Below are 26,471 nucleotides of genomic sequence, written 5' to 3'. Positions count from 1 at the left end.
GCTACCACTGTGCCATCAAACGCTGCCATGGTGCCCATTAAATGCTGCCACGGTGCCCATTAAACGCTGCCACGGTGCCCATTAAACGCTGCCAGGTGCCCATTAAACGCTGCCACTGTGCCCATTAAACGCTGCCCCTGTGCCCATTAAACGCTGCCCCTGTGCCCATTAAACGCTGCCCCTGTGCCCATTAAACGCTGCCCCTGTGCCCATTAAACGCTGCCACTGTGCCCATTAAATGCTGCCACTTTGCCCATCAAACGCTGCCATTGTTCCCATCAAACACAGCCACTGTTCCCATCAAAAGCAGCCACTGTGCCCAAACGCTGCCACTGTGCCCAAACGCTGCCACTGTGCCATCAATTGCAGCCACTATGCCAAACGCTACCACTATGCCAAACGCTGCCAGTGTGCCCATTAAACACTGCCACTGTGCCAAACGCTGCCACTGTGCCCAATATATGCTGCCAGTGTGCCCATTAAATTTAAAAAATTTCTAGTCTGTTCCAGTTCTACACATGGGGTGCGGCGTGGGAGTCAGGGGAGGAGAAAAAAAAAAAAAAACCTACCTTGTCCTCCTGGCCAGCTCAGCTCCGAATCTGCGCTGCAGTCTGACTCCTCCTACTGAGGCCTCTGCGCTCCTCCGAGTCCGATCACGTTCACATGCACACACTTGCTTGCAGGCAGCATAGCAAGGGGCGGGGCCAGAGCGTCAGTGGAGCTCAAGGCCCCGTCCACCCACAGCCTGCTCCTTGACCTGGAACTGCTGCACTGTGTGTGCGTGCTGCTGAGCAGCTAATGCTGGCTGATGTCTGTCTATGACAGACAGACTGTGTGGGATCTTCAGCGCCGATTTGCTGGCACCGCATGGGCTTAAGGGGCAGCTCTGCTTTGGGCCCCAAACAGTGAAAGGGCCCTGGGCAGCTGCCCCGTTTGCCCTGCGGTAAAGATGGCCCTGTATAAGCCTTAAAAATTAGCACTTTTTGATTTTTCATGTTCGTATCCCATAGACTTTAATAGGGTTTGAATGTTCGCTCAAACTTTTTGCCTGTTCGCATGCTCTAGTGCTCATCCCTATCCAAAATTAAAAAAAAAATAGAATTTTTATACTTACCAGAAAATCCTTTTCTTGGAGTCTACTCAGAGACATAAGAAGTTACAGCTTTATTCCAAAATTGATTAAATACATTTTTCTCAAAATTCTACAAACAATACCCCAAAATGACAACACAAAGAAGTTTGTTTGAAATCTTTTCAAATTTATTAAAAATAAAAAACGAAAAAAGTCCCATGTACATAAGTATTCACAGCCTTTGCTCAATACTTTGTTGAAGCACCTTTGGCACCAATTACAGCCTCAAGTCTTTGAGTATGATGCTACAAGCTTGGCACACCTATTTTTGGGCAATTTCTCCCATTCTTCTTTGGAGGACCTCTCAAGCTCCATCAGGTTGGATGGGGAGCTTCTTTGCCCAGCCATTTTAAGATCTCTACAGAGATGTTCAATCGGGTTCAAGTCAGGGCTCTGGCTGGGCCATTCAAGGACATTCACAGAGTTGTCTCATTGCCACTCCTTTGTTATCTTGGCTGTGTGCTTAGGGTCGTTGTCCTTTTGGAAAATTAACTTTGTCCCAGTCTAAGGTCCAGAGCGCTCTGGAGTAGGTTTTCATCAAGAATGTCTCTGTACATTGCTGCATTAATCTTTGCCTTGATCCTGACTAGTTTCCCAGTTCCTGCCACTGAAAAACATTCCCACAGCATGACGCTGCCACCACCATGCTTCACTGTTGGTATGGTATTGGACGAGTGATGAGCGGTGCCTGGTTTCCTCCAGACTTGACACTTGCCATTTAGGCCAAAGAATTCAATCTTTGTTGCGCTATGAGTTTATTCCTCTTACTGTATATGTTTAAGTAACCCGGAAGGGGTTAAGTTATCCAGGCAAACGCTCCTAAAGGGGACAACACCAGTGCAGGTTACTTTAGCAGATGGATGCCAGGCCTTCAAGGTTAACACCATAAAGGCATTTCTTGACCTGTAATAGGTCATCTAAGAAGGTGAGCGGGCCAGTGTTAATTTTGGCAGCAAATTTCAATTTAGTCTTGGTCTTATTCTTAGGACTAAAATGGCATTTTAGTTTTAGTCCCATTTTAGTCTTCTGCAATTGTTTTAGTTTTAGCGGTATTTAGTCGACTAAATCTCCAGGACATTTTAGTCGACTAAAAGGTCCTACGTTTTACTTGACTAAAATCTCCAGTACATTTTAATCGACTAAAACTAATTTTAGTTGTCTAAAATCTAATGGGTGTAATTAAATTGTAATGCATTAGTGAACATTTCTCTACAATTTCCAAACTCATATACTGCTGGAGTGAAAAATCTAATATGTTATTATTTATGGTATTGAGGTATGAACATGCACTACAGGCCAGTGTTAATTTCTAAGTCAAATTTCAATTTAGTTTTAGTCTTATGCCCTGTACACACGATCAGACATTCCGACAACAAAATCCATCTGATTTTTCCCGACGGATGTTGGCTCAAACTTGTCTTGCATACACACGGTCGCACAAAGTCAGAAATTCCTAACGTCAAGAACGCGGTGACATACAACGCATACGACGAGACGAGAAAAATTAAGTTCAATAGCCAGTGCTGCTCTTCTGCTTGATTCCGAGGAACTTTGTGCGTCGGAATTGTGTACACACGATCGGAATTTCCGACAACGGATTTTGTTGTTGGAAAATTTCATGAGTCATTAGCTGTCAGCTGAATGTAAAAAAAAAAAAAAAAAAAAAAAAAAAGGCATGGAGTCCCCATCAGGTACATACCAGGCCTAATGGACCCTAATGGACAGACACAGTTTTTATTTTTAATGAGATTAGCATTAACTAATTATTCTTTATTATCCTTCTGGTCAAATCCGGCAATCAATATAATGTCCATTTGGTGATTTTATCACTAAGATGGAGAGATACACCAATCACCCATAATATTATTATTATTACCACCTCTGGGGGCACCCATCCCCCATGTTGATGGGCACAAGGGCCTCTTCCTGACAACCCTGGGCTGCGATTGTTGGGGGCTTATAGGAATCTGGAAGCACCCTTTAACAAGGAGGATCCCGCCCCCCCCATGTGAATGGGTATCGGGTACATTTCACCTGAAAAAGCAGTGAAATGTTAAAAAAAAACAAACACAAGAGCCAGTTTTTGACAAGTCCTTTATTAAAAAAGAAACCCTGAGCTGACTTCTCCTTGTGCTGTTTTCTTCCTCGCCGCCACTTACCCGCTAAAAACAAACAAAAAAAAGGCCGCTCTTCTAAGCCGGGTGATGGAGAGATTGGGATCTGAGCAACGTCTGAGATAAGACTAATGCCCTGTACACACGGTCGGATTTTCCGACGGAAAATGTGTGATAGGACCTTGTTGTCGGAAATTCCGACCGTGTGTAGGCTCCGTCACACATTTTCCATCAGATTTTCCGACACACAAAGTTTGAGAGCAGGCTATAAAATTTTCGGACAACAAAATCCGTTGTCGGAATTTCCGATCGTGTGTACACAAATCCGACGCACAAAGTGCCACGCATGCTCAGAATAAATAAAGAGATGAAAGCTATTGGCTAATGCCCCGTTTATAGTCCCGATGTACGTGTTTTACGTCACCGCGTTCAGACCGATCGGATTTTCCGACAACTTTGTGTGACTGTGTGTATGCAAGACAAGTTTGAGCCAACATCCGTCGGAAAAAATCCTAGGATTTTGTTGTCGGAATGTCCGATCAATGTATGACCGTGTGTACGGGGCATAAAGGTTTCTTCCCAAAACCTATGTAGAATTGGACAGCTCCAGAAAGGTATAAAATAGGGACCCTTCCAATCAGCATCCTCTCCAGCATAAAGGGGATAGTTGCGGTTTGAATGTGGAGATCCTCGATGAGGGTACCACCGTTGGGTCAGCTCCCAAAGGGAGTTGTAGTGAGAGGTTGGGTAAATAACCTTCAGTGCACATTGCCACTGAGAGGGGGTATATTGTGTTCCTAAGGCTCCATTCACACATAGGCAATTTGAATTATGGGCTTATGTTCAAATCTGGCAATCAATTCAATGTCCATTTGGTGATTTTATCACTAAGATGGAGATATACACCAGTCAGCCATAATATTATTATTATTACCACCAACGATAACCGTGGCATGGACTCCACAAGACTTATGAAGGTATGCTGTGGTATCTGGCACCAAGCCATCAATAGCAAATATTTTAAGTCCCATAAGGTGGGGCGTTCATGGATCGGACTTGTTTTTTCAGCATATCCCACTGATGTTTGATTGGATTGAGATTTGGAGGCCAAGTCAGCACCTCACACTCCTTGGTATGTTCCTCAAACCATTCTTGAATTCATCAGACCAGGTCACCTTCTTCCGTTGCTCTGTGGCTCAGGTCTGATGCTTACTTGCCCATTGCAGGTACTTTTGGCTATGGACAAGGGTCAGCATCAGAACCCTGACAGGTTTGTGGCTATGCAGCCCCTTACACAACAATCTGTGATGCACTGTGTGCTCTGACACCATTCTATTGTAAACCAGCATTAAATGTTTCAGAAATTTTGGCTACAGTAGCTGTTCTATTGGATCGGACTACACACACCGGCCAGCCTCCACTCCCAACATAAATATAGTATGGTGGGTGAACACGGTCACCCTAGGACATAAAATGTAGTATAGGCAGGGTCACCAAAATAAAGGAAACATAGGCAGAAAAAAAGAAAACAAATGCAGCCATCACATTTAAGGTCCAGTAAGCTGCAGTATATTGAATTTCTGTTCTTGGGTTTAGATACAATATAAAAAGGGATGCTGTCTTTTGCTCGCCTGGATTGAGCTCTCTATAGCTACAGTAGACCCAAACAGCTTCTATGAGGCTAGCAGCACAAGGGGTAAATACAATCTACCTACAAAATATTTTTTGGGATAAAACCAACGTATATACAGTTCTTCATCGATTGCTAATAATACATTTGTACTCTGTATTGCTTTGGACCAATAGCTAAGACAAGAGTGATTGAGAAAGACCTGTTATTGGTGAGGACCCAACAACCATTTAGATCCCGACCCCAATATCGGACCCAGATTTGCCTGCAATGTAGACCATATGAACTTAAAACAGCGATTGGTACTGTTGAGATATCACTCATCGGAATGTATCCCTTATTTTGAACCAAATCCTTCTGTCCCTCTTTCCTCCTCATTTGTCCATCTTTTTAATCTTATGCCGTGTACACACGACCGGACTTTGACGGACTGAACTCCGAAGGACTTTGATGGAGTTCCGACGGAGTTCCAACGAAACGGACTTGCCTACACACGATCACACCAAAGTCCGACTGATTCGAACGTGATGACGTACGACCGGACTAGAATAAGGAAGTTCATAGCCAGTAGCCAATAGCTATCCTTGCGTCGTTTTCGGTCCGTCGGACTAGCATACAGACTAACTGATTTTTCGATAGGCGTCGAGTCCGTCGGAAAGATTTGAAACATGTTCTATTTCTAAAGTCCGTCAGACTTTTAGACAGAAAAGGTCAGATGAAGCCCACAGACGATTGAATTGTGCGACGGATTCGTTCCGTCGGACCTTTGATGCCGAAAAGTCCAGTCGTGTGTACACGGCATAATGTATAAACTTTACTAAAAGAAAAATCTACTGTTTAACTATCAAAGTTTTTTACGTCTCTGAACTATTAATTCAGCCATTAAAATTAATTGCATTTTAAAAATGAATTGCATTGCATTGCATTTCATTGCATAAAAGCCATTATAAAACAAAGGGAAGTGGCAAAAGGACACCTCAGGGTTTAACCAATAATATTTTGCATATTAACCTGTTCACATCATTGAAAAGCATATACAGTATGTACCGTAACAGCTTGCCAAGTGGGTCTTAATGCCCAGTTGCCACATACTCTGTATGGGCCAATGGGACTCCGCTGAGTGTGCTCCCAGCACAATGACTGAGCTATCACAGTTTACAATTGCAGGACAGAGGTATGGGCTCCCGATCATGTGACCAGTCTATCACAGGGGTCACATGATCAGGAACTCCATCTCTGCCTCTCGGCATTAGGATCCACTTATAAAATAAGGCTGTTCACAACCCTCTGTAGAATGTACACTGAGCTGCTTCCTTTACATTTCCGGCATAAGGTCAGTGTAGGAATGAATGATTCTTGCACATGTGCAAAAGCGACATCATCCCGTCCTGGGTAACCAAAGATGGCTGTAGTCTGACACCTGGAGGAAGCCAGGCTGATGCCAGTGCCCAGCAAAGGACCTCACAGGTGTCAGACTATTGGAGCCAAATGTGAGTATTTCTTGCCTTTAGTCCCCCCTAAAGGCCTCATGCACACTGGACGTTAAAGTGGTTGTAAACCCTTTACAACAACTTTATACTACAGGTAAGCCTATAATAAAGCTTACCTGTAGTTACCCAGGATATCTCCTAAACCTGCACGGTTTAGGAGATATCCCCTGTCCCCTGCATCTGCCGGTGACATCGGCACATGTGCACTGGGGCAAACTGAAGCAATGGCACGTATGTGTCGTTGCTTCAGCCTGTGTTCTGTTACCGGCGGCTCCCGTGCGCACGCGTGAGAGTGACTTCATCGTGGCTCCGGCCAACCACAGCGCCGGAGCGGCGATAGCCGGAAGTAACCCCCGGGAGAGATGTCGCCGGCTGGAGGGGGAGACGAGGATGGCTGCGGGGGCTTCGTTCTTGGGTAAGTAATTCATAATGAGCTAGTGTGCTATCCATACTAGCTCATTATGCCTTTGTCTTGCAGGTCTTTTTTTTTTTTACCAGGGTTTACAACCACTTTAATAGAACGTTATAAAAACGTCAGTAGCTTTGCAGTGAGTTTTTCAACTTTTTTCAACGTTTTTGCAATAACGTTTTTTTTAGCGCTTATTGGCGTTATTTTTTTTTTTTTTTTTTTAAGAAAAATTTCTTTTACTTTTTATTTTTTTCAATGGATCAAAAATGTTAAAAATAGCTGGTGAGCGATGTTTTTGAGCATTTATTGACGTTCATCAGCGTTAGAGCGTTTTTACAGCTGAAAAACGTCTCTCAGAACCCACTAGTTTTGGGGGGTTTTTTACTGCTCAAAAACGCCACTGCCCAAAACTGCTGATAACAGCCTATGTGTGCATGGACACATAGGATAACATGATGGAGAGTTTAATGACTGTAGAAAAAAAAATGTCTACAGCCAAAAACAGCTGCTATAAAAACTTAAAAACTTCAAAAAACGTCCAGTGTGCATGAGGCCTAAAGGCCACCGGGAGGCTTCAGCAAAGAGTTAATCTTGACAGTGATGTGTCCTTTGCCTAGGTACTTTATACTAGGTGTCCCTCTTTCTCACCTCAGAAAGTGGAGAGGTGTGCTCTAGTCCAGTGTTTATCAACTCCAGTCCTCAAGGCGCCCCAACTGGTCATGTTTTCAGGATTTCCCTCAGATTTGAAAAGGCTGTGGTAATTACTAAGGCAGTGCAACTGATCAAATCACCTATGCAAAATAATGGAAATCCTGAAAACGTGACCTGTTGGGGCGCCTTGAGGACTGGAGTTGAGAAACACTGCTCTAGTCATATAGAACACTAGGTTAATCCAGCTACATCCATTTTAAAAACAATGTTTTTTGTCAATAAACACCAGACAGGTATTTCTACAGCCAGAGGTCAGGAGAACTTTGAACCATTTGGCACATCAATGTGCTTTGTCAAAGTTTAAGCTCTACGACTAAGCACATTGTTGGACAAATTGGACCTGTATTCTTGGATATGGATGTGTTGGCAGCCCTAATTCACTGCCAGTTCTCCCCATGATGGCCCAGGGCACTGATCCTCTTCTTTTTTAGAGTATGCACACACCTGCAAGGGAAAAATTCTGCCATCTTGTACGAACAATTCCCCTGAGGCTCACCTCTGCAATTGAAGGAATGTCAATGCGAAAAGCCTGCAAGTGGGACCGCCAGGGGCCATACGTGGGTTTAGAAAAAATGCCTAGCATGGCGTCACACGTCCGCCAATCAGTGGAATGTATCGTAGCTCCGCCCTAACCGAACCGCACCATTTTCTATGGCCCCTCATCTGAAGCAGGACCCAGAATGGTGCGGTTCGGTTGTATGGGCTGCTTTCAAAATGGAAACACTCAAAATAGCGTACCGTACCAAACCGAACCGATCCGCTCAGTAGAAACGAGGCATAAGTCCGGGCCCCAAAGAGCCCTCTCTTTCCCAGGCTACAGACCTAAATGTATATCAGGGCTACCCTGTTCCCATTATTCCTTCTGCCTAGCACTCAACCCACACCAGCTTACAATCAAGGGGTACATACTCCACCCACCCAAAACGCCCAGGAGATGGACCACACTAAGAAGTGGCACTAACCCAGACATTGCCCGAAGGTAGTTTGTTATCAATGGCCTATGTATGCTTCTTCCCATTTTTAGAAAAAGTAGAACTAAAGTTCTTCTGTTAAATACAGTGAGCAGGCAGGCTTTTTATTGCAGAAGAGACATGCAATATATCTTCTGCAATAAACTACACCTACCTGCCTGCTCACAGCGATGCCAGACTGAGCATGTGCAGCAGCCGAGCCCTGTGTGCTGCAATGACCAGCTCCTACACATGTGCAGGAGTGATGTCATCCTGCACCGGCCAATGAAGATGGCCTACAACCCACAGACAGGAGAAGATGTTGATGGCAGTGAGGGAAAGGTGAGTATTTATCTTTTAGTTCCGCTTTAAAACTCAGCTGTAAGAAGCAATTGGTACATACAGCTTCCAATCACTCTAGGAAATTCAATAAAGCATTTAGGACACTTTTTTGGAGGTAGTTTTATTTCAAAATAAAATACTCATGAAAACTCCTGGGAGGTATGACGTTATTTTAGCCTAGGCCAATACCCAAATAGAAATAGGAGAAATGTAAAAAAAAAAAAAAAAATGAAAAGAGTAAAGAGTAAATATAATATACCTTCCTCCTAAAAAATATTTAATGTTGATTGAGAGAGTTTAGTTACACTTTAAAAATTAACTCTACTTTTACTGATGGGAAAAAAAACCAAAAAAACTCTTTTATCAAACTTTGTAGCACATCACTACCTTTTGCTGCTCTGAAGAAATAGCGTTTTTTTTATTCTGAATGGGAGGGTCTGGTTCATTATAATCATCTAGTGCACATTCAGTGTTCTAATAAGAAAAGCTACAGTGTCTCCATTCCTTTGTAAGTATTGAACCCTAATGCCCCGTACACACGGTCGGATTTTCCGATGGAAAATGTCCGATCGGAGCATGTTGTCGGAAATTCCGACCCTGTGTGGGCTCCATCGGACATTTTCCATCGGATTTTCTGACACACAAAGTTGGAGAGCAGGAGATAAAATTTTCCAACAACAAAATCCGTTGTCGGAAATTCCGATCGTGTGTACACAAATCCGACGGACAAAGTGCCACGCATGCTCAGAATAAATAAAGAGATGAAAGCTATTGGCCACTGCCCCGTTTAGAGTCCCGACGTACGTGTTTTACGTCACCGCGTTTAGAGCGATCGGATTTTCCGACAACTTTGTGTGACCGTGTGTATGCAAGACAAGTTTGAGCCAACATCCGTCGGAAAAAATCCTAGGACTTTGTTGTCGGAATGTCCGAACAAAGTCCGACCGTGTGTATGGGGCATTAGGGAGTATTTCACCAAAACTGAAATTTCTATTGCAGGGGATGCCCAAAATGTGACTTGCACCTTAGTGCAGAATTTTGGGAAAATCACACAAACAGGATTTGATATTTCTGGGGACGTTCGTGCCTCCAGGTTGCCATATTACATTTTATTTTTTATTTTACAGAAAATTACAGTGGCTGCAGATTGAAGAGGAAAAGGTAATTCTGAATAATATTGTAGTTCAACTTATTTGCTATAGCTATGTTTGTTTTATTTTCTATATTTGGTTTCCATGAAAGTGGGGTTGCTCTTTAGGTTAAATGTATAAAAAGGCTCAGGGATATTGGTGTTGTCATTATCCGGATATGGCATTGGTAAGATTTGGAAAATGACAAGCTCACAGGGAAGGCAGACCTGATAGGGGAACTAGTCCCCATGGCCGTAGGGGGGACTGAGAGACTAGTCCTCTATTAGATCCACCTTGCTATTGACAGCAGTGGACAGATTTGAAAGCCACCATCCACCCAGCTTTGTGCACTAGCAATCAAAAGCAAGGCAGACCTGATGGGGAACTAGTGTCTCAGTCCCCCATAAGGCTCTGCCCACGCCACTACAAAACTCCTTGACCATACGCTTGTCTATGTGATGGGCACGGTGGCTGGGGAGGGAGTGCACCAGTATGGATACTCCTACGTCCACGCTAGCCTCCAACAGATTCATGTTGGTACATAAATCTGGTGCAAAGCTCCGACAGATAGGGTGTCTACCACACTCTTTAATAAAACCCCGCACTGTCTTTTGGTCGTTCACTTTACTGGACTGGAATGTCCACTAAAAACATGGTTGAGTCTCAGTAAGGTCCTTTCCTACCCAGTCTAAGCTAGACAGATGAATAATTAATCAGGAAAACAAACACCTGGCTGATTGACAACCTTTGCACTAGCCGTCATAAAATAATTCCAGAGGAATTGTTTTTTTTTTAATACACCTAGTAATTTAAATATCTGAAATCAAATGTCTCTAGTGTGGTAGATTAGATGCATATACAGTAGTTAGTTGTTAGAGTAGGAAAATTTGGCTTGGCTGAGAGACAGGCCTGGGTTGAATCTGGGTCAGGGTTGAGTGACTCAGGGAGGCTGAATGACTCAACAAGCAGCATTTCTGGTGCCTCCCCCTGCTTTCTGGAACCTTGGAGAAGCTACCAGAAGTAGTGGGCGGAAGCCAGGAGGAGCTGCTTGGCATATTTATGGGGTCCTGACTAATCCCTGGCAGAAAGGGGCTGGAAGGGGGCCTGTTTACCTCATAAATGTGCATGGGTCCTGCCAGCAGGGGGCAGTCAAGTGGAAGTTGGATATGGAGTGCTGAGGAGGCTGTTGGGGGCCCTTGAAGATGTCCCCTAGTCTGGGGATGGGGCATGACCTTGGGCCTGGGGCTCGGGTGTTAGAAGGATCCCCACAACACACGAAGGAACCCCTTCCTGGAGGCATGGAGAGGACAGCAGGAGAGAGTCAGCATGTCTGGGAGATGTCCTGAGCAGTCAACCGGGTGGCTGGTGAGTGTTTTAGCCTAGAGAGGACTGAGGAGAAGTAGCCAGGAGGGCTAGTGAAAGGGGTAGCTGCAGCCAGGCAGGTTGGCAGTGCCTGAAGAGGTTGTGCTGGGATCAGTAGCCACAGGGATGTATGCGGGATGTACACTGACTTATTTGCTACACACCTAAAGGGTTCCTGGCTATGACAGGCTTTTGCTCAAAAATCTGATTGAGTGCTTTGTCGGATTAACCATCAGTGTGCCAGTGGAGTTCTGCAAGCAAGTGTGCTGGAGGAAGAGAGGGAGTGTATATAGACTGTATATAGGAAAGTTGTCCCTGAAGTTTTTATGAAGACAAGTGGGCATCTCATAATTTCGCAATCCTTATCCAGGTTCTAATCCCTCAAAAAACAAAAACAAAGCACTGGACTGTTCTCTGACTCTGGAGTGCCTGTGGAGAATCCCATTTTACTTGTGGCTCCTTATACAAATGTGCCCAAATGTTCACCCTCTATGTAGTAGGGATAGGGGAAGAGGGACTCCATGTTTTTTTTTTTTTGCTAAACAGAGCTTCATTTTTAGCTCCACAAAGTTGCATCGGGGGTTTATTTACTAAAGCTGGATAGTGCAAAATCAGCCTTACTTCTGCATATAAACCAATCAGCCTCCAGGTTTTATTGCCATAGCTGAATTGAACAAACTGAGATTAGAAGCTGATTGGTTTCTATGCAGAAGTGGTTTTGCACTCTCCAGCTTTAGTAATTAAACCCCATAATGTCTTCTTTGTCCATTAAAAATAAAAACACAGTATACTGATCCTCCAAATATAGGACATACGACTGCTCAGTTCTAAGACTAAAGTAGTATTTCAGAGTCTCTATACAGAAGGAAAATCCAATCCAATTTAAAAAACATGGCAATCAAATCATTATGTGCTTGAATCATCAAGTTCTATTCATCACATTCAGGAAGTTATCTTCTGGTTACCTGGTACAGAGGACAAGGCAATTATCTCATTTGGTGACCAGGATGTCTGCCCTCTTGTGGGGCTCAGATTTGCTGAAGAGCATGCTACTGCCAATAATGTGTAAATACTCATTTCAGCCAAAATTGTTTTTTTCCAGCTTGGGATATCTCGGAAATAGGGTAAAACCTCTGTCAGATTTTTTTTTTTTTTTTTTTTTAAGTCTGGTTCCTTTTTTGAAATATTCCCTCACTCCCTCATTGTGATCACAGTGTCTGGAGGACATTGCTGATCAGAGATTGAGGTAAAGAGCCAATCAGCGTCTCTTTACCACGTGATCAGATGTGTCCAATCACAGATGATCACGTATGTAAACAGAAGCCGGTTATCGCCATTCCTTTCGTCATGCTGACAGCGTCAGGAGAGGAGAGCAGATAACAGGCTTCTTTAAAAGGAACATGTACACTGATAATCAATGTCCTGATTATTAATGCAGTCCCAAAAGTGCTGCCAATCAGTGCTCACCAGTGCCTCCTCATCAGTCTCACTTATCAGTGCCCATCAGTGTAGCCTCATCAGTGCCCACCAGTGAAGGAGAAAAGTTACCTATTTGAAAATTTATATAACAAAACTATGAAAAAGTTCTTGAGTGCTCAGTCTGACAGGTAAGTGTACCCTAATGTGCTAATATGTTGTGCATACTAGTACATTATGGCATAACCTACCTCAGGGCCTCTAAAAAGTAGTAATGTTAGCGAAGTTTACTACCGCTTTAATATCACAGGAGCCTCTCATGGGGCCCCCTACTGACCCGGTGGCCATTGGGCAGTGCCCAAGTGCATAGTTACCAACATTTAAAAAATATTTTCAGGGACACTTTTTTTAGTGGTATATTTAGAGTAGCTGACATCCCCCATGTTCCTCTATACATCACAGTAGTAATCATAAAATTAAATGAGTACAGTACTAATAATGGGCAAAACAAATATGAGGACGGAGAAGAGTTCCTCTAGTTGAACTAACAAAAGTGTGCCCATTCTAGAGCTGGTAACATTAAGTATATTCAATATTTTTTTAAAGAACTGTTTTTGTGGGTAAGAGGCATAGGGGTGGAGTATGGATGGTATAAAAGTGGGAAGTATGCGCAGGTGAAGGAGAGGAATGTGGAGGGTATAACGGTGGGCACTATGTACAGGAGATGAGTATGAAAGGTATGGCAGTGGGCATTATGTACAAGAGAGGAGTGCGGGAGGTATGACAGCTGGCAGTATGTACAGGAGAGCAGTGTGGAGGGTATGACAGTTGGCAGTATGTACAGGAGAGGAGTGTGGAGGGTATGACAGTGGGCAGTATGTACAGGAGAGGAGTGTGGAGGGTATGACAGTGAGCAGTATGTACAGGAGAGGAGTGTGGAGGGTATGACAGTGGGCAGTATGTACAGGAGAGGAGTGTGGAGGGTATGACAGTGGGCAGTATGTACAGGAGAGGAGTGTGGAGGGTAAGACAGTGGGCAGTATGTACAGGAGAGGAGTGTGGAGGGTATGACAGTGGGCAGTATGTACAGGAGAGGAGTGTGGAGGGTAGGACAGTGGGCAGTATGTACAGGAGAGGAGTGTGGAGGGTATGACAGTGAGAAGTATGTACAGGAGAGGAGTGTGGAGGGTATGACAGTGAGCACTATCTACAGGTGAGGAGGATGAAGGAATCTGGGAAAAATGTAAAGGTTTGTGGAAGGATGTTTAGGGACTGCGTAGTGGTTAAGCGAGCCATACATGGATTGAAATTAAGCCAATTAAGCAGAGACCAGCCATAGTCGATCTATGTATGGGCTAGCTGGTTGTACACAAGTCAATCTATTAATCGACTTGAGTACAACCAGCCGGTCAGGTTTTTCCCAAAACAATCAGTGCTGCCAGCTATAGTTAGCAACACTGATCATTGTATTGTGTGGGTAGGGAAGGCAGTGAGGAGAGGAGTATGAAAGGTATGGCAGTGGGCACTATGTACAAGAGAGGAGTGTGGGGGGTATGACAGTGGGCAGTATGTACAGGAGAGGAGTGTGGGGGGTATGACAGTGAGCAGTATGTACAGGAGAGGCGTGTGGATAGAAAGACAGTAACACAGTCTCAGAACACAATCACACTGTGGGAGTGATTCCCCCATCCACAGGTCAGCAGGTGAGAAGGTGTGTGTGGGGACAGGCTGGGGAGAGAGGTCTGTCAGCCGGGGGGGGGGGGGGGGGGGGGGTGAGGTGGTCATGGAGGGATATCAATCAGCGGGTGGGAGGAGTAACTGGGAGTGATATCTTTTGGAGTAGGGTCTGTCATCTGCAGGTTGGGAAATGGTCACCTGTGATATAAGTTGAAGGGAGGTGGCTAACAAAGAAAGTGGCTGGGGAGTGACCTGGTTGGTGGTGAGTGTGAAATAGATGATGTGTTTCAAGTTTCTTTCACATTTGCGGTAATGCTTACTGCTCTCTGAAAAGTGATCTGTGGTGGATTGCTTTTCAACGAGTGGTATAGCAGCAGCTGACAGGCGTTCATGAGGTGCTACTGCCACCTCCTTGTTTCTTTTTTTTTTTTTTATATTGCTAAATGGTAGTTTTACATTGTTGGACTATGCTGCTACTGCGAGCGAGTTTGGCTTGCAGTTGCAGAGTGGCCCCATTGAAATCAAGAGGCGAGTTTGACAGGCGGTGCTGCCCGTCATACTCTGCAGGCTCTAAGCTGTCCATTGAGCTCAGTGCCTCTGACAAGAAGTGAGGAGAGGCTGCAAACACAGTGTGCCAGCTTGGATTTAAACTGGCCGCTCTGTATGTAGCTTCTGACAGGCTGCGCAAGGATCCCCATATCTCTGGAACCATAGATGATAAGAGCTCCACATTTTGATCAGTGGTGGGGTATGTCTTCAGCTACCTAACCCCCAGATTTGGGGTCTCTGTGACCCCTGGTCGCCGAGCCACGACCCTCGAAGTAGATTTTTTTTTGTGATTTTTTTTTTTTTTTGGCAAATGGGTAAGGTAAGGGGCCTGGAGCTGCAGCTCCAATAGCCCCTATGTTAATCCGGTCCTGGGTGGAAGTGCCCGGTAGGTAAGTAGCTAAGCTGCCTGTGGATGGTGCCAAGACAGCAGGTGACCATACTGTGTCCAGGCAGACCGGGTCTAAGGTTGTATGTATATAGCGGCATTTTAAAAGGAGCAATCTATGTATAGGTAGTGAGGTCTTCTGAAGCAGTGAGATGATTACGGCAGGATTGGCACACAGAAGTGTTTCCCTAGCTGGATTGGTTCAGAATCCTGGTAAAACATCAGGTGAGTATGAGTGGTGTGTACAATTCTCTATATTTGACTTACTGGTTAAAAAGCCAAGACATTACAGAGATGTAACAGTAGTGTAGAGAACTTACTGTAGATACTGTTTAATATTTTCCGCCTTCATCTCATCCCAGAATGCTTTTCTCATACTTTGAGTTTCTGGAGTGGCCCTCGAGTGTCCAGTGGATTTTGCAAACCATCCTATTTGAGGAAGACAGTAAAGTGTAAACTGCAACCATAATAAGATCCTGTACTGCGTTCTCTCCAGATTTCAACATAACACGGCAAAGTAAAAGACTTATTAAATAAAAATGCTACTCGATACACATGATGAACCACTTAAGCCCCGGACCATTTGGCTGGCCAAAGACCAGAGCACTTTTTGCGATTCGGCACTACGTCGCTTTAACTGACAATTGCGCGGTCGTGCGACGTTGCTCCCAAACAAAATTGACGTCCTTTTTTCCCCCACAAATAGAGCTTTCTTTTGGTGGTATTTGATCACCTCTGCGGTTTTTATTTTTTGCGAATAAACCAAAAAATAGCGATAATTTTGAAAAAAAAAACGCATTATTTTTTATTTTTTGCTATAATATCCCCCAAAAAATATATAAAAAAAAACATTTTTTCCCTCAGTTTAGGCCGATACGTATTCTTCCACATATTTTTGGTAAAAAAAAAAAAAAAAAAAAAATCGCAATAAGCGTTTATTGATTGGTTGCGCAAAAGTTATAGCATCTACAAAATAGGGGATAGTTTTATGTCATTTTTATTAATATTTTTTTTTTTTTTTACTAGTAATGGCAGCGATCAGCGATTTTTATCGTGACTGCGACATTATGGCGGACACATCGGACACTTTTGGCGCTATTTTGGGACCATTCACATTTATACAGCGATCAGTGCGATTAAAAATGCATTGATTACTGTGTAAATGTGACTGGCAGTGAAGGGGTTAACCACTAGGGGGCGCTGTAGGGGTTAAGTGTGTCCTAGGGAGTGATTCTAACTGTGGGGGGGGCTATGTGTGACACATCACTGATGACCGCTCCCGATTACAGGGAGCGGTGATCAGTGTCCTGTCACTGGACAGAACGGGGAGATGCTTGTTTACATCAGCATTTCCCCGTTCTTCCTCTCCGTGAGACGATCGCGGGTATCCCCACAGACATCGAGTGTCCGCAGGACCTGCGATCACAATCACGGAGCTCGCGGCGGGCGCAAACCGCTTCTTAAAGGGTAACGTACAGGTACGTTAATATGCCTGTACATGCCCTTCTGCCGACGTATATCGGCGTGAGCCGGTCGGCAAGCGGTTAATGAAGTTATTATTTAATAATGTAAAAATGTACTTTTCATTTCCAGTCTGTAGCCAGATATTAGTTTAAAGGGATTCTATGGTCACAGCATACACCCTTATTTTTAAAATGTAGCGCTACCCAAGAGGTGTAATGGGATGCCGAGTGTCTCGGCCTTCCGGGACTCTCCCTCCGGATTGGCTGGGGCACAGCAGCGGCACCATTGACTCCCCCTGCTGTCAAAGCCAGTTAGCCAATCAGGAGAGAGAGGAAGCGGGGCCGAACCACAGCTCCATGTCTGAATGGACACAGGGAGCTGCAGCTCGGCTCGGGTGCCCCCATAGCAAGCTGCTTGCTGTGGGGGCACTCAACAGGAGGGAGGGGCCAGGAGCGCCGAAGAGGGACATCGGGGCTGCTCTGTGCAAATCAACTGCAACATAGCAGGTAAGTATAACATGTTTGTTATTTTAATAGGAAAAAAAAAAAAAAAAAAAAAGAGACTTTACAATCATTTTAAGGCCTCAAAAAGGTAACACTTTGCACATGCAATTTTCTGTTGCTGGTCACCATTACACAGCAATCCTTCTGGGCCCTTGTTGAGCTAGCTGAAGACATTGAACATCTACATCACAAGGACTCCTCCACTCTCCTCTTCTCCCCCCAATTAAAGGACTCTGTGCACAAAATCTGCACACATTAAGGGGAACTCTACTTAGAGATGAATTATTTCATTTCTTGTTGCTTTATAATTGTGCCACAAACTTGGTCCATTAGCATCATAATTTGAAGGGAGCAGTCTGACCTAAAAGGTAATTCTCTTCCCTTTTATACCCAGGGTCATAGGTTTTCAGGACCTACTACTTTTTTTTTTTAAGTGGTATTAAACATTAAACCAAAAATGTAATATATTGCAGCTTACCCGTCATTAGAGGTAGTGGCTGCCTTTGTTTTCTTTTTTAGTTTTTTTCACCTGGTCATCTGGCCAGTAAACACACCTCCTGTATTGGAGTGCCCCCACTCTGGATGAAAAAGCACAGGGGGCACCTTTAAAATAGCAGCATTGTCAGTCTGGAGGGGGAGGTGAGTGTTAGCTGTACGAGCAAATTTAATTACAATAACAAATTGAAGCCAAACTCCAGCTAACACTTTATAATCAATTATCATTTATTTTTTTTTTAATTTCAGGTACTTATATAGCGCTGTCAATTTACGCATCGCTTTACATATACATTGTACATTCACATCAGTCCCTCCCCTCAAGGAGCTTACAATCTAAGGTCCCTAAGGCTCGATTCACACCTATGCATGTTGCTTTTGAGTGTTTTTGGAGGTTTTTTTTTCATGCTTGCCACGTTTTTGAGCCGCGTTTTTGCAGCGTTTTTGCCGCGTTTTGCGTTTTTTTTTTTTTTTTTTCATTTTTTTTTACAGTCTTAAAAAAAAATTACAAAAAAAAAAAAAAACGGCAAAAACGCACCAAAAACGCTGCAAAAACGGTGCAAAAACGGTGCACTTGCGTTTTTGATGCTTGTCCATTGAAATCCATTACATGCAAAACGCTGCTTTTTGCATGAAAAAAAGTCCCCGACCCTTTCCAAAAACGCAGAGATACAAAAAAGCATTGATGTGAACATGTTCCATAGGAACCCATGTTAAAAAATTCCCGTGCATTTCTGCAAAATGCAAAATGCATCAAAAAACGCGCTAGTGTGAATGGGGCCTTAGGCTGGCCATACACTATTCAATTTTCCTGTTCAACTTTCCTTTAGATTTACCAAAAACATATAATATGAGGTGAAACCTAAACCCTTTCAATGTGTATGCAATCAGGCAGACCCTTGCACTACATAGTTGAAGGTAAATCTAAAGAAAATTGAATAAGAAAATTGTATGGTGTATGGCCAACTTAGCTCACGTTCATACATACTAGGGACAATTTAGACAGGATCCAATTAACCTACCGGCATGTCTTTGGAGTGTGGGAGGAAACCGGAGTACCCGGAGGAAACCCACACAGGCACAGGGAGAACATGCAAACTCCAGGGAGGTAGTGTCATGGTTGGGATTTGAACCAGCAACCCTTCTTACTGCTAGGCGAGAGTGCTACTCACTACACCACTGTGCTGCCCCTCTTTTTTACAGCAAATATTGTTTTTTTCCTATTGGGATAAATGTTTAACATAAACAAATAAAACCTGATCATTGTAATCACCTCTGTCAGCGGTAAAATGTTTGTCTCATTCCTGTAAGCGGATACATATGGAAGAGAGCTTGTTCTTTTAAAAGACAACAGACTTACTGGCCAGATCACCAGGTGAAAATAAGAGAAAGGGAGCCTAAAAAAAGAAAATGAATGCAGCCGTCACATCTAAGAACTAGTAAGCTGCAATAAAGTAAAGGTTTGCTTTTGGGTTCAATACTGCTTTAGGCTTCATGTACTCTGCTGCTGGTAAACGGACATTTAGGAGCAGTTGGGCATTTTTTCAGTTGCCCCTAAACTCCCCTCTATATTATCTTATCAGTACATGTACACAGGGTCGTTTGTAGTCTGTTTCTAGGCAGTTGAGCTTAGAAGCATTTTTTGGAAGGCAAAAAAATGTGTTCAGGACGGCATTGTAACAGATTGTAACTCGTGTTTAGCCGCGTTTCGTTTACAGTCGTTTTTCATTTTTGACTATTTGAAAATAAAAAAAAATAAAAAAACGCTTCTAAACGCAAACGTGGCATGTAAACGCAGCAAAACTGAAGTTTTTAAACATCGGTTACTATCTGTCAAGTTAAATCGTTCAGGAGATGTTGTAAAACGTCCCGTGTACATTTATGCCTAAAAGTACAACTAAAATGCAAAACTTTTTTTTTTTTTTTTTGGGTAGAGTGGAGATGGATTACAACACCTGTCAGTTTTTATTGCTGTCTGGACCCCTGTTAGGAAGATTTACCCTCTATAATTGTCCTGTTTACCATTATACTTGAAAGTGAATGTAAAAAGAAAATGTTGGCTTGTCCCCAGAAAAGTAAAAGAGGGGGAATCGCCCAATGGGGGACACTAATTCTGGTGACCTGGGGGTCCCCAAGTTATTGCCCTAATTTACAGGGATTTCCTCTCACTTCCTGTTTTGGCTATGGAACAGGAAGTGAAGGGAAATCTCTCCAATGGGGCACATATGGCAAAAAATAATCTGACAGGTTATAACCCTCCCTTACTCTATTCAAAAATGAAAAAGAAAAAAAAATTGCCTTTAGTTCTGTTAACCCCTTCCTGGGCAAGATGGACTTCTTGGTCACGTGATCAATGTGATTGGCTGTCATGGTAGTCACATGATCAGGAGCTGCCGCATTGGCTCCCAATCATAAACAGAGACCAGGAACTGTTGTGACAGCACCATGAGCATGATTGCATCACAGAAACCTTGGCTGCCATGGCACGTATGTGCAGTGCAGTGCAGTGTCGAAGCCCACCTTCCTTGCCAGCACACATATGGGTTACATGGTCGGCAATACCGTTGCACAGAGCAGGTAAGTATCCTTATACAGTGGAACCTTGGATTACAAGCATAATCTGTTCCAGGAGAATGCTTGTAATATATCAAAGCAAGTTTCCCCATATAAGTCCATGGAAACGAAGATAATTTGTTCCGCATTGACTTCTATTGCATGCTGCTGCAAATGGAAAAAGTTTTGAATTCTGCTAAAGTCTACTGCTGCATTTGTAAACGCTTTGCACAGATTAACGCTGTATTTGTTTAATGCTTTGAGATTTAAAAGGAAAAATTAAAAAATAGGAAGACAATCAACACAATAAAGAAGCAGTCAGAGAAATGTACCTATGATGAATCCTAGGAGTAGAAACGCCACCGCTCCGATGGCCAGCGTGAAGAGGGTGCGGGAAGAGAACCCTTTAATCCTGGTGCCCACCTCATAGTCATCGCTACCCAGCAGTCTCAACATTTTCAGTTCTAGCTCTCCGGATAGTGTTTATACACGGAGGCCTCACACAGGGAGGCAGAGGAGACTGCTTGCCAGCATGTGAAACTCCTGCCAGACCTTGAAAGTTAACAGCTTCCAAAAGAAGTTCACCTAATTAATGCTGGACCCTCCCTTTCTCATAGGCATGCCTGGCTGAGCAGGTCAAAGTTCCCTGAGAAACCTCATGCATAGATTAACTTGCAGAGAACAGAGTTATAGTGAAGCTAATTCAATGAGTGCTAGACAAGCGATTTTCAGAGATCAAGGTCGGATTCACACTTCTTGTTGCAAAAAAGTTTTGTGCGTTTTTGAGTGTCATCGTGGGACCTTCTGCATTTTACTGCATGCATTTTGCATGTACTTGCCTTAATACTAAAGTCTCTCTATGCTGATCTTATGGTATACAGAAAAAAAAAAGTATTCCTACCCCTTGAAAATGTTCCACATTTTGTCATGTTACACTCAAAAATGTAACAGTATTTTATTGGGATTTTATGTGATAGACCAACACAAAGTGGCAAATAATTGTGAAGTGGAAGGAAAATGATAAATGATTTGCAACATTTTTTACAAATAAATATCTAAAAAAATGTGACATGCATTTGTATTCAGCCCCCTTTAGACCCCATAAACACTATTAGATTTTCTGCAGATTTTTGTCTTAAGGTTTGACCTCATATTATATGGTTTTGGTAAATCTGAAGAGTTTCAATTTGTATGCAATCAGGCAGGCCCTTGCACTACATGGTTTTGGTAAATCTGAAGACAAAAATCTGCAGAAAATCTAATAGTGTGTATGGGGCCTTACTGTGATAGCCCTAACTAAAATCTAGTGGAACCAATTGCCTGCAGAAGTCACCTAATTAGTAAATAGAGTCCACCTGTGTGTAATTTAATCTCAGTATAAATACAGCGGCTCTGTTAAGCCCACAGAGATTTGTTAGAGAACCTTAGTGAAGCATCATGAAGTCCAGGGATAAAGTTGTGGAGAAGTTTAAAGCAGGGTTAGGTTATAAAAAAAATAACCCAAGCTTTGAACATCTGACGGAGCACTGTTCAATCCATCATACCAAAATGGAAAGAGTATGGCACAACTGCAAACCTACCAAGACACGGCCGTCCACCTAAACTGACAGGCCGGGCAAGGAGAGCATTAATCAGAGAAGCAGCCAAGAGGCCCATGGGAACTCTGGAGGAGCTGCAGAGATCCACAGCTCAGGTGGGAGAATCTGGCCACAGGACAACTATTAGTCGTGCACTCCACAAATCTGGCCTTTATGGAAGAGTGGCAAGAAGAAAGCCATAGTTGAAAGAAAGCCATAAGAAGTCCCGTTTGCAGTTTGCGAGAAGTCATGTGGGGGACACAGAAAATATGTGGAGGAAGGTGCTCTGGTCAGATGAGACCAAAATTTAACTTTTTGGCCTAAAAGCAAAACTCTATATGTGGTGGAAAACTAACACTGCACATCACCCTGAACACACCATCCCCACCATGAAACATAGTGGTGGCAGCATCATGTTGTGGGGGTGCTTTTCTTCAGCAGGGACAGGGAAGCTGGTCAGAGTTGATGGGAAGATGGATGGAGCCAAATGCAGGGCAATCTTAGAAGAAAACCTGTTTGAGTCTGCAAAAGACTTGAGACTGGGGTGGAGGTTCACCTTCCAGCAGGACAACGACCCTAAACATACAGCCAGAGCTACAATGGAATGATTTAGATCAAAGCATATTCATGTGTTAGAATGGCCCAGTCTAAGTCCAGACCTAAATCCAATTGAGAATCTGTGGCAAGACTTGAAAATTGCTGTTCACAGACGCTCTCCATCCAATCTGACAGAGCTTGAGCTATTTTGCAAAGAGGAATGGGCAAAAATTTCACTCTCTAGATGTGCAAAGCTGGTAGAGACATCCCCAAAAAGACTTGCAGCTGTAATTGCAGCGAAAGGTGGCTCTACAAAGTATTGACTCAGGTGGGCTGGATACAAATGCAGGCCACACTTTTCAGATATTTATTTTCATTTTCCTTCCACTTCACAATTATGTGCCACTTTGTGTTGGTCTGTTCACATAAAATCCCAATAAAACCATACCTCCCAACCGTCCCGGATTGCCCAGGAAAGTCCCGCCTTGGGAGGTCGGTTCAGGGCCCGTCTTTCTGGGACAATACAGTGTCCCAGAATTGCCCCCTGGGCTGATCTGATGCCCCCAAAAAATGAAGCCGTATCGCTGCTGTCACTGCCTGGTGTACTCCTGGCCGAGACCCACTTTATTATTCACCACCAGGCGCTGCCTGGCTCACTGTCCAAACAACTGGTTGCTAGCCGCAGCCCGCCTGGCGTCTAGCAACCAGTGACGTCATGACGAGGAGGAAAGTGGGGCTCCAGCATTCAGAGCGAGCCGGAGGAGGATTTAACTTCCTCCTCTTTGAGCCTAAGCTCCACAGTCATCCGTACCTAGGACCGCCAGCTCCGCCCCGACTCCGGGTCTCGCCTGAAGGCTGTTCCTGCCGCTGGAAGAAAGGTAGGAGAGATGCTCCCTGCAGTGCCACGAGGAAGCTCATGGTCACTCTACTCCCTCCCATACACTGATCCCCTCCAGTCATGTTGTACAGTCCCCACATACTGCCCCCCACTATCCCCCCTCCCATCATACTGCCCTTCACTGCCCCCCCTCCCATTATTCTGCCCTCCACTGCCACCCCTCCCATCATTCTGCCCTCCACTGCCACCCCTCCCATCATACTGCCTTCCATCCCATCATACTGACCTCCTACCCCCCCTCCCATCATACTGACCTCCACTACCCCCCTCCCATGATACTGCCCTCCACCCCATGATACTGCCCTCCACTGCCACTGCTCCCATCATGCCTCAAATACGCCACTGCCCATGTTCAGGCTAGAGCAATGTTTGGATGTATTATATTGTTTTTCATTTTTGCTGCCAGAAGGGTGATACCTTGTTACTTAGTGTATTAATATACATGTCCTTATGACAAACGGCGCCATGTTGTAGGTTATATACACCGGACATTGTGCCGTTTTAAGCCACATCTGCCCCTATATGTCCCCGAAAATAGCGGTGCCATGTTTTTGGCTGTTTAAACCAGTCACTGTTCCACATGATGTTGCATCCTCTTTCACATGTTAAAATGAGGCTTGGAACTCTTGTCCGGGCGCCATTTTGGGAGAACCCGGAAGTAATCCTCCTCTACATATGAAAACGAGGCTTGGAATGCAAGCCCAGGCGCCATTTTGGAGGAACCAGGAAGTAATCTCCATAATTTGCATTTTCAATCAGACGGAGCTGCCACTTGTTATGGGGGTAACCAGTATCTATAAATACTCAGCCAGTACAGTGGTCCAGCACCCCAGATGATGACTTCTAAGTCGAAACGCGTCAGAAGGATATGCTGAGACCACTGTCTTCTTTGATACAAGCGCTTGATTTTACTGCTAAACACATGAGTGTATTTCCTTTGCTTTTTATGTATTAAAATTTCCATACGGAGTTACACTATATGCCTTCCTCTTTCTTTTAATGATGGGGCTGACTGCCTATATCTACTGAGTCCATCCATACCTTACACTTGTTCGGAGGTCCATTTGGAGGTCATATCTGGATAGAGCATCTGATCCCCTTGGTATATTATACCACAAAGCTTGATTGACTCACTAGGTGTACACCTATTTAAGTTCAATCCCTCTGGTAAGCAGCTTCTGGTGTCTTTGGTTGTGGACCTACTATTAACTGTTATTACATCATACATATTTGAAGTTAAAGACTGTTACTATATTATATCCACATGTGGTTGAGGATTATCATCACACATGACTGAAGCTTGTCACTGACTTTCTTTTTTGGACATCACACGTCCAAGTTCCTCTGTTTATAGACATCGCATGTCATAATAGAGGACTTCTTGGAGTATTTTTTAGCACATCATTTATTATTCACGTTTTTTGGACTCATATTATTTGTTATGGTTTATATGATCACATAAGCGCTGCACATTTCACCCAATTTGACCTCCTACCCCCCTCCCTTCATACTGACCTCCACTACCCCCCTCCCATGATACTGCCCTCCACCCCATTATACTGCCCTCCACTGCCACTGCTCCCATCATACTGCCCTCCACCCCATCATACTGCCACCCCTCCCATCATACTGCCCTCCACTACCCCCCTCCCATCATACTGCCCTCCACTACCCCCCTCCCATCATACTGCCCTCCACCCCATCATACTGCCCTCCACTGCCACCCCTCCCATCACACTGACCTCCACCCCATCAAACTGCCACCCCTCCCATCATACTGCCCCCTCCCATCATACTGCCCTCCACTACCCCCCCTCCCATCATACTGCCCTCCACTACCCCCCTCCCATCATACTGCCCTCCACTGCCCCCCCTCCCATCATACTGCCCTCCACTGCTACCCCTCCCCTCTTACTGCCCTCCACTGCCACCCCTCCCATCTTACTGCCCTCCACTGCCACCACCCCATCATACTGCCACCCCCTCCCATCATACTGCCTTCCACTGCCACCCCTCTCATCATACTGCCCTCCATTACCCCCTCCCATCATACTGCCACCCCTCCCATAATACTGTCCTCCACTGCTGCACCTCCCATTATACTGCCCTCCCTCCCATCATAATGCCCTCCACTGCCACCCCTCCCATTACACTGCCCTCCAGTGCCACCCCTCCCATCATACTGCCCTCCACCCCATCATACTGCCCTCCACTACCCCCCCTCCCATCATACTGCCCTCCACCCCATCATACTGCCCTCCACTGACACCTCTCGCATCATACTGCCCTCCACTGCCTGACATCAGTGGGGAAATCTCGGCCCCGCCTGCTGCTTCTGTCAGATGGGCAGAGAGGAGACACGGTGAGTTACATGAGCACCGAGAGCCGCCGTGAGATACGGTAAAGGAGGAATTTTTTTAATAAAACACAGAGATAAGGGGGCACTGTATTAGCAGACAACACGGATTATGTTAACATGTGAAAGTGGGTTAACAAACCACTTTAAGTTACTTTATGTCTCTAGAGGAATATATTTAAAGAGTAACTCCACTTTTGTTGAAAAAAAAATTTCCTCTGGGTGATCTATGTACATTGCAAGGATTTTAACAAACTGCAGATTCCTACCTTTTGTTGAAGAAACAGTTGTTTGCCTGTTTCCATGTGCATATTGAATCTCTATGGGAGTGGTTTTACAATTATCAATCAGCTCCTGCACCTTCATGGCTCTAATGAGGAAAGTGACAGGGTCTGCATCCCTTTAGACGTGATTTCCCTTTGGTAATATCTCACCAAAAGTTACATTTATGTTGCAGGGGATGCCCAATATCTGGCTTATATCTTAGTGCAGACTTCTGAGAAAATCAGTGAGCCAATCACACAAGCAGGAAATGACATTTCTGGGGGACATTCCGTACATCATATATGTACAGAATGCCTCCGGGTAGCCATATTGTATTGCATTTACACAAAATTACAGAGCTGCAGTTTGAAAATGAAAGGTAATTTTTAATAACATTCAATTGCAATATGACTTTGGTCACAGTTGTATACACTAAATTTTTTTTTTATTTCCAATGAAAGTGGAGTTACATTTTAAATGAAAACACTTGTGTCCAGACTATAGCTAGAACAAAATGTGTAGGCTTT

The 26,471-nt window shown here is 44.2% G+C and overlaps 1 protein-coding gene across 1 annotated transcript in view; it reads right to left on the bottom strand.

Moving 5' to 3' along the window:
* Positions 1 to 20,910, bottom strand: part of LOC141126910 (putative N-acetylated-alpha-linked acidic dipeptidase) — a 127,837-nt gene extending 106,927 nt beyond the window's left edge. The window contains exons 1-2 of the mRNA XM_073612968.1: positions 20,645 to 20,910; positions 15,618 to 15,726 (exon numbers count right to left, since the gene is read on the bottom strand). Coding sequence (XP_073469069.1) covers positions 15,618 to 15,726; positions 20,645 to 20,768 — 233 coding nt within the window. The 5' untranslated portion in view covers positions 20,769 to 20,910. The remainder of the gene's footprint in view (positions 1 to 15,617; positions 15,727 to 20,644) is intronic.
* Positions 20,911 to 26,471: the final 5,561 nt, after the last annotated feature.

The sequence above is a fragment of the Aquarana catesbeiana genome, linkage group LG02 (genome assembly GCF_042186555.1).
Source record: "Aquarana catesbeiana isolate 2022-GZ linkage group LG02, ASM4218655v1, whole genome shotgun sequence".
Lineage (NCBI taxonomy): Eukaryota > Metazoa > Chordata > Amphibia > Anura > Ranidae > Aquarana > Aquarana catesbeiana.
This window is presented reverse-complemented; position numbering and strand designations above follow the sequence as displayed.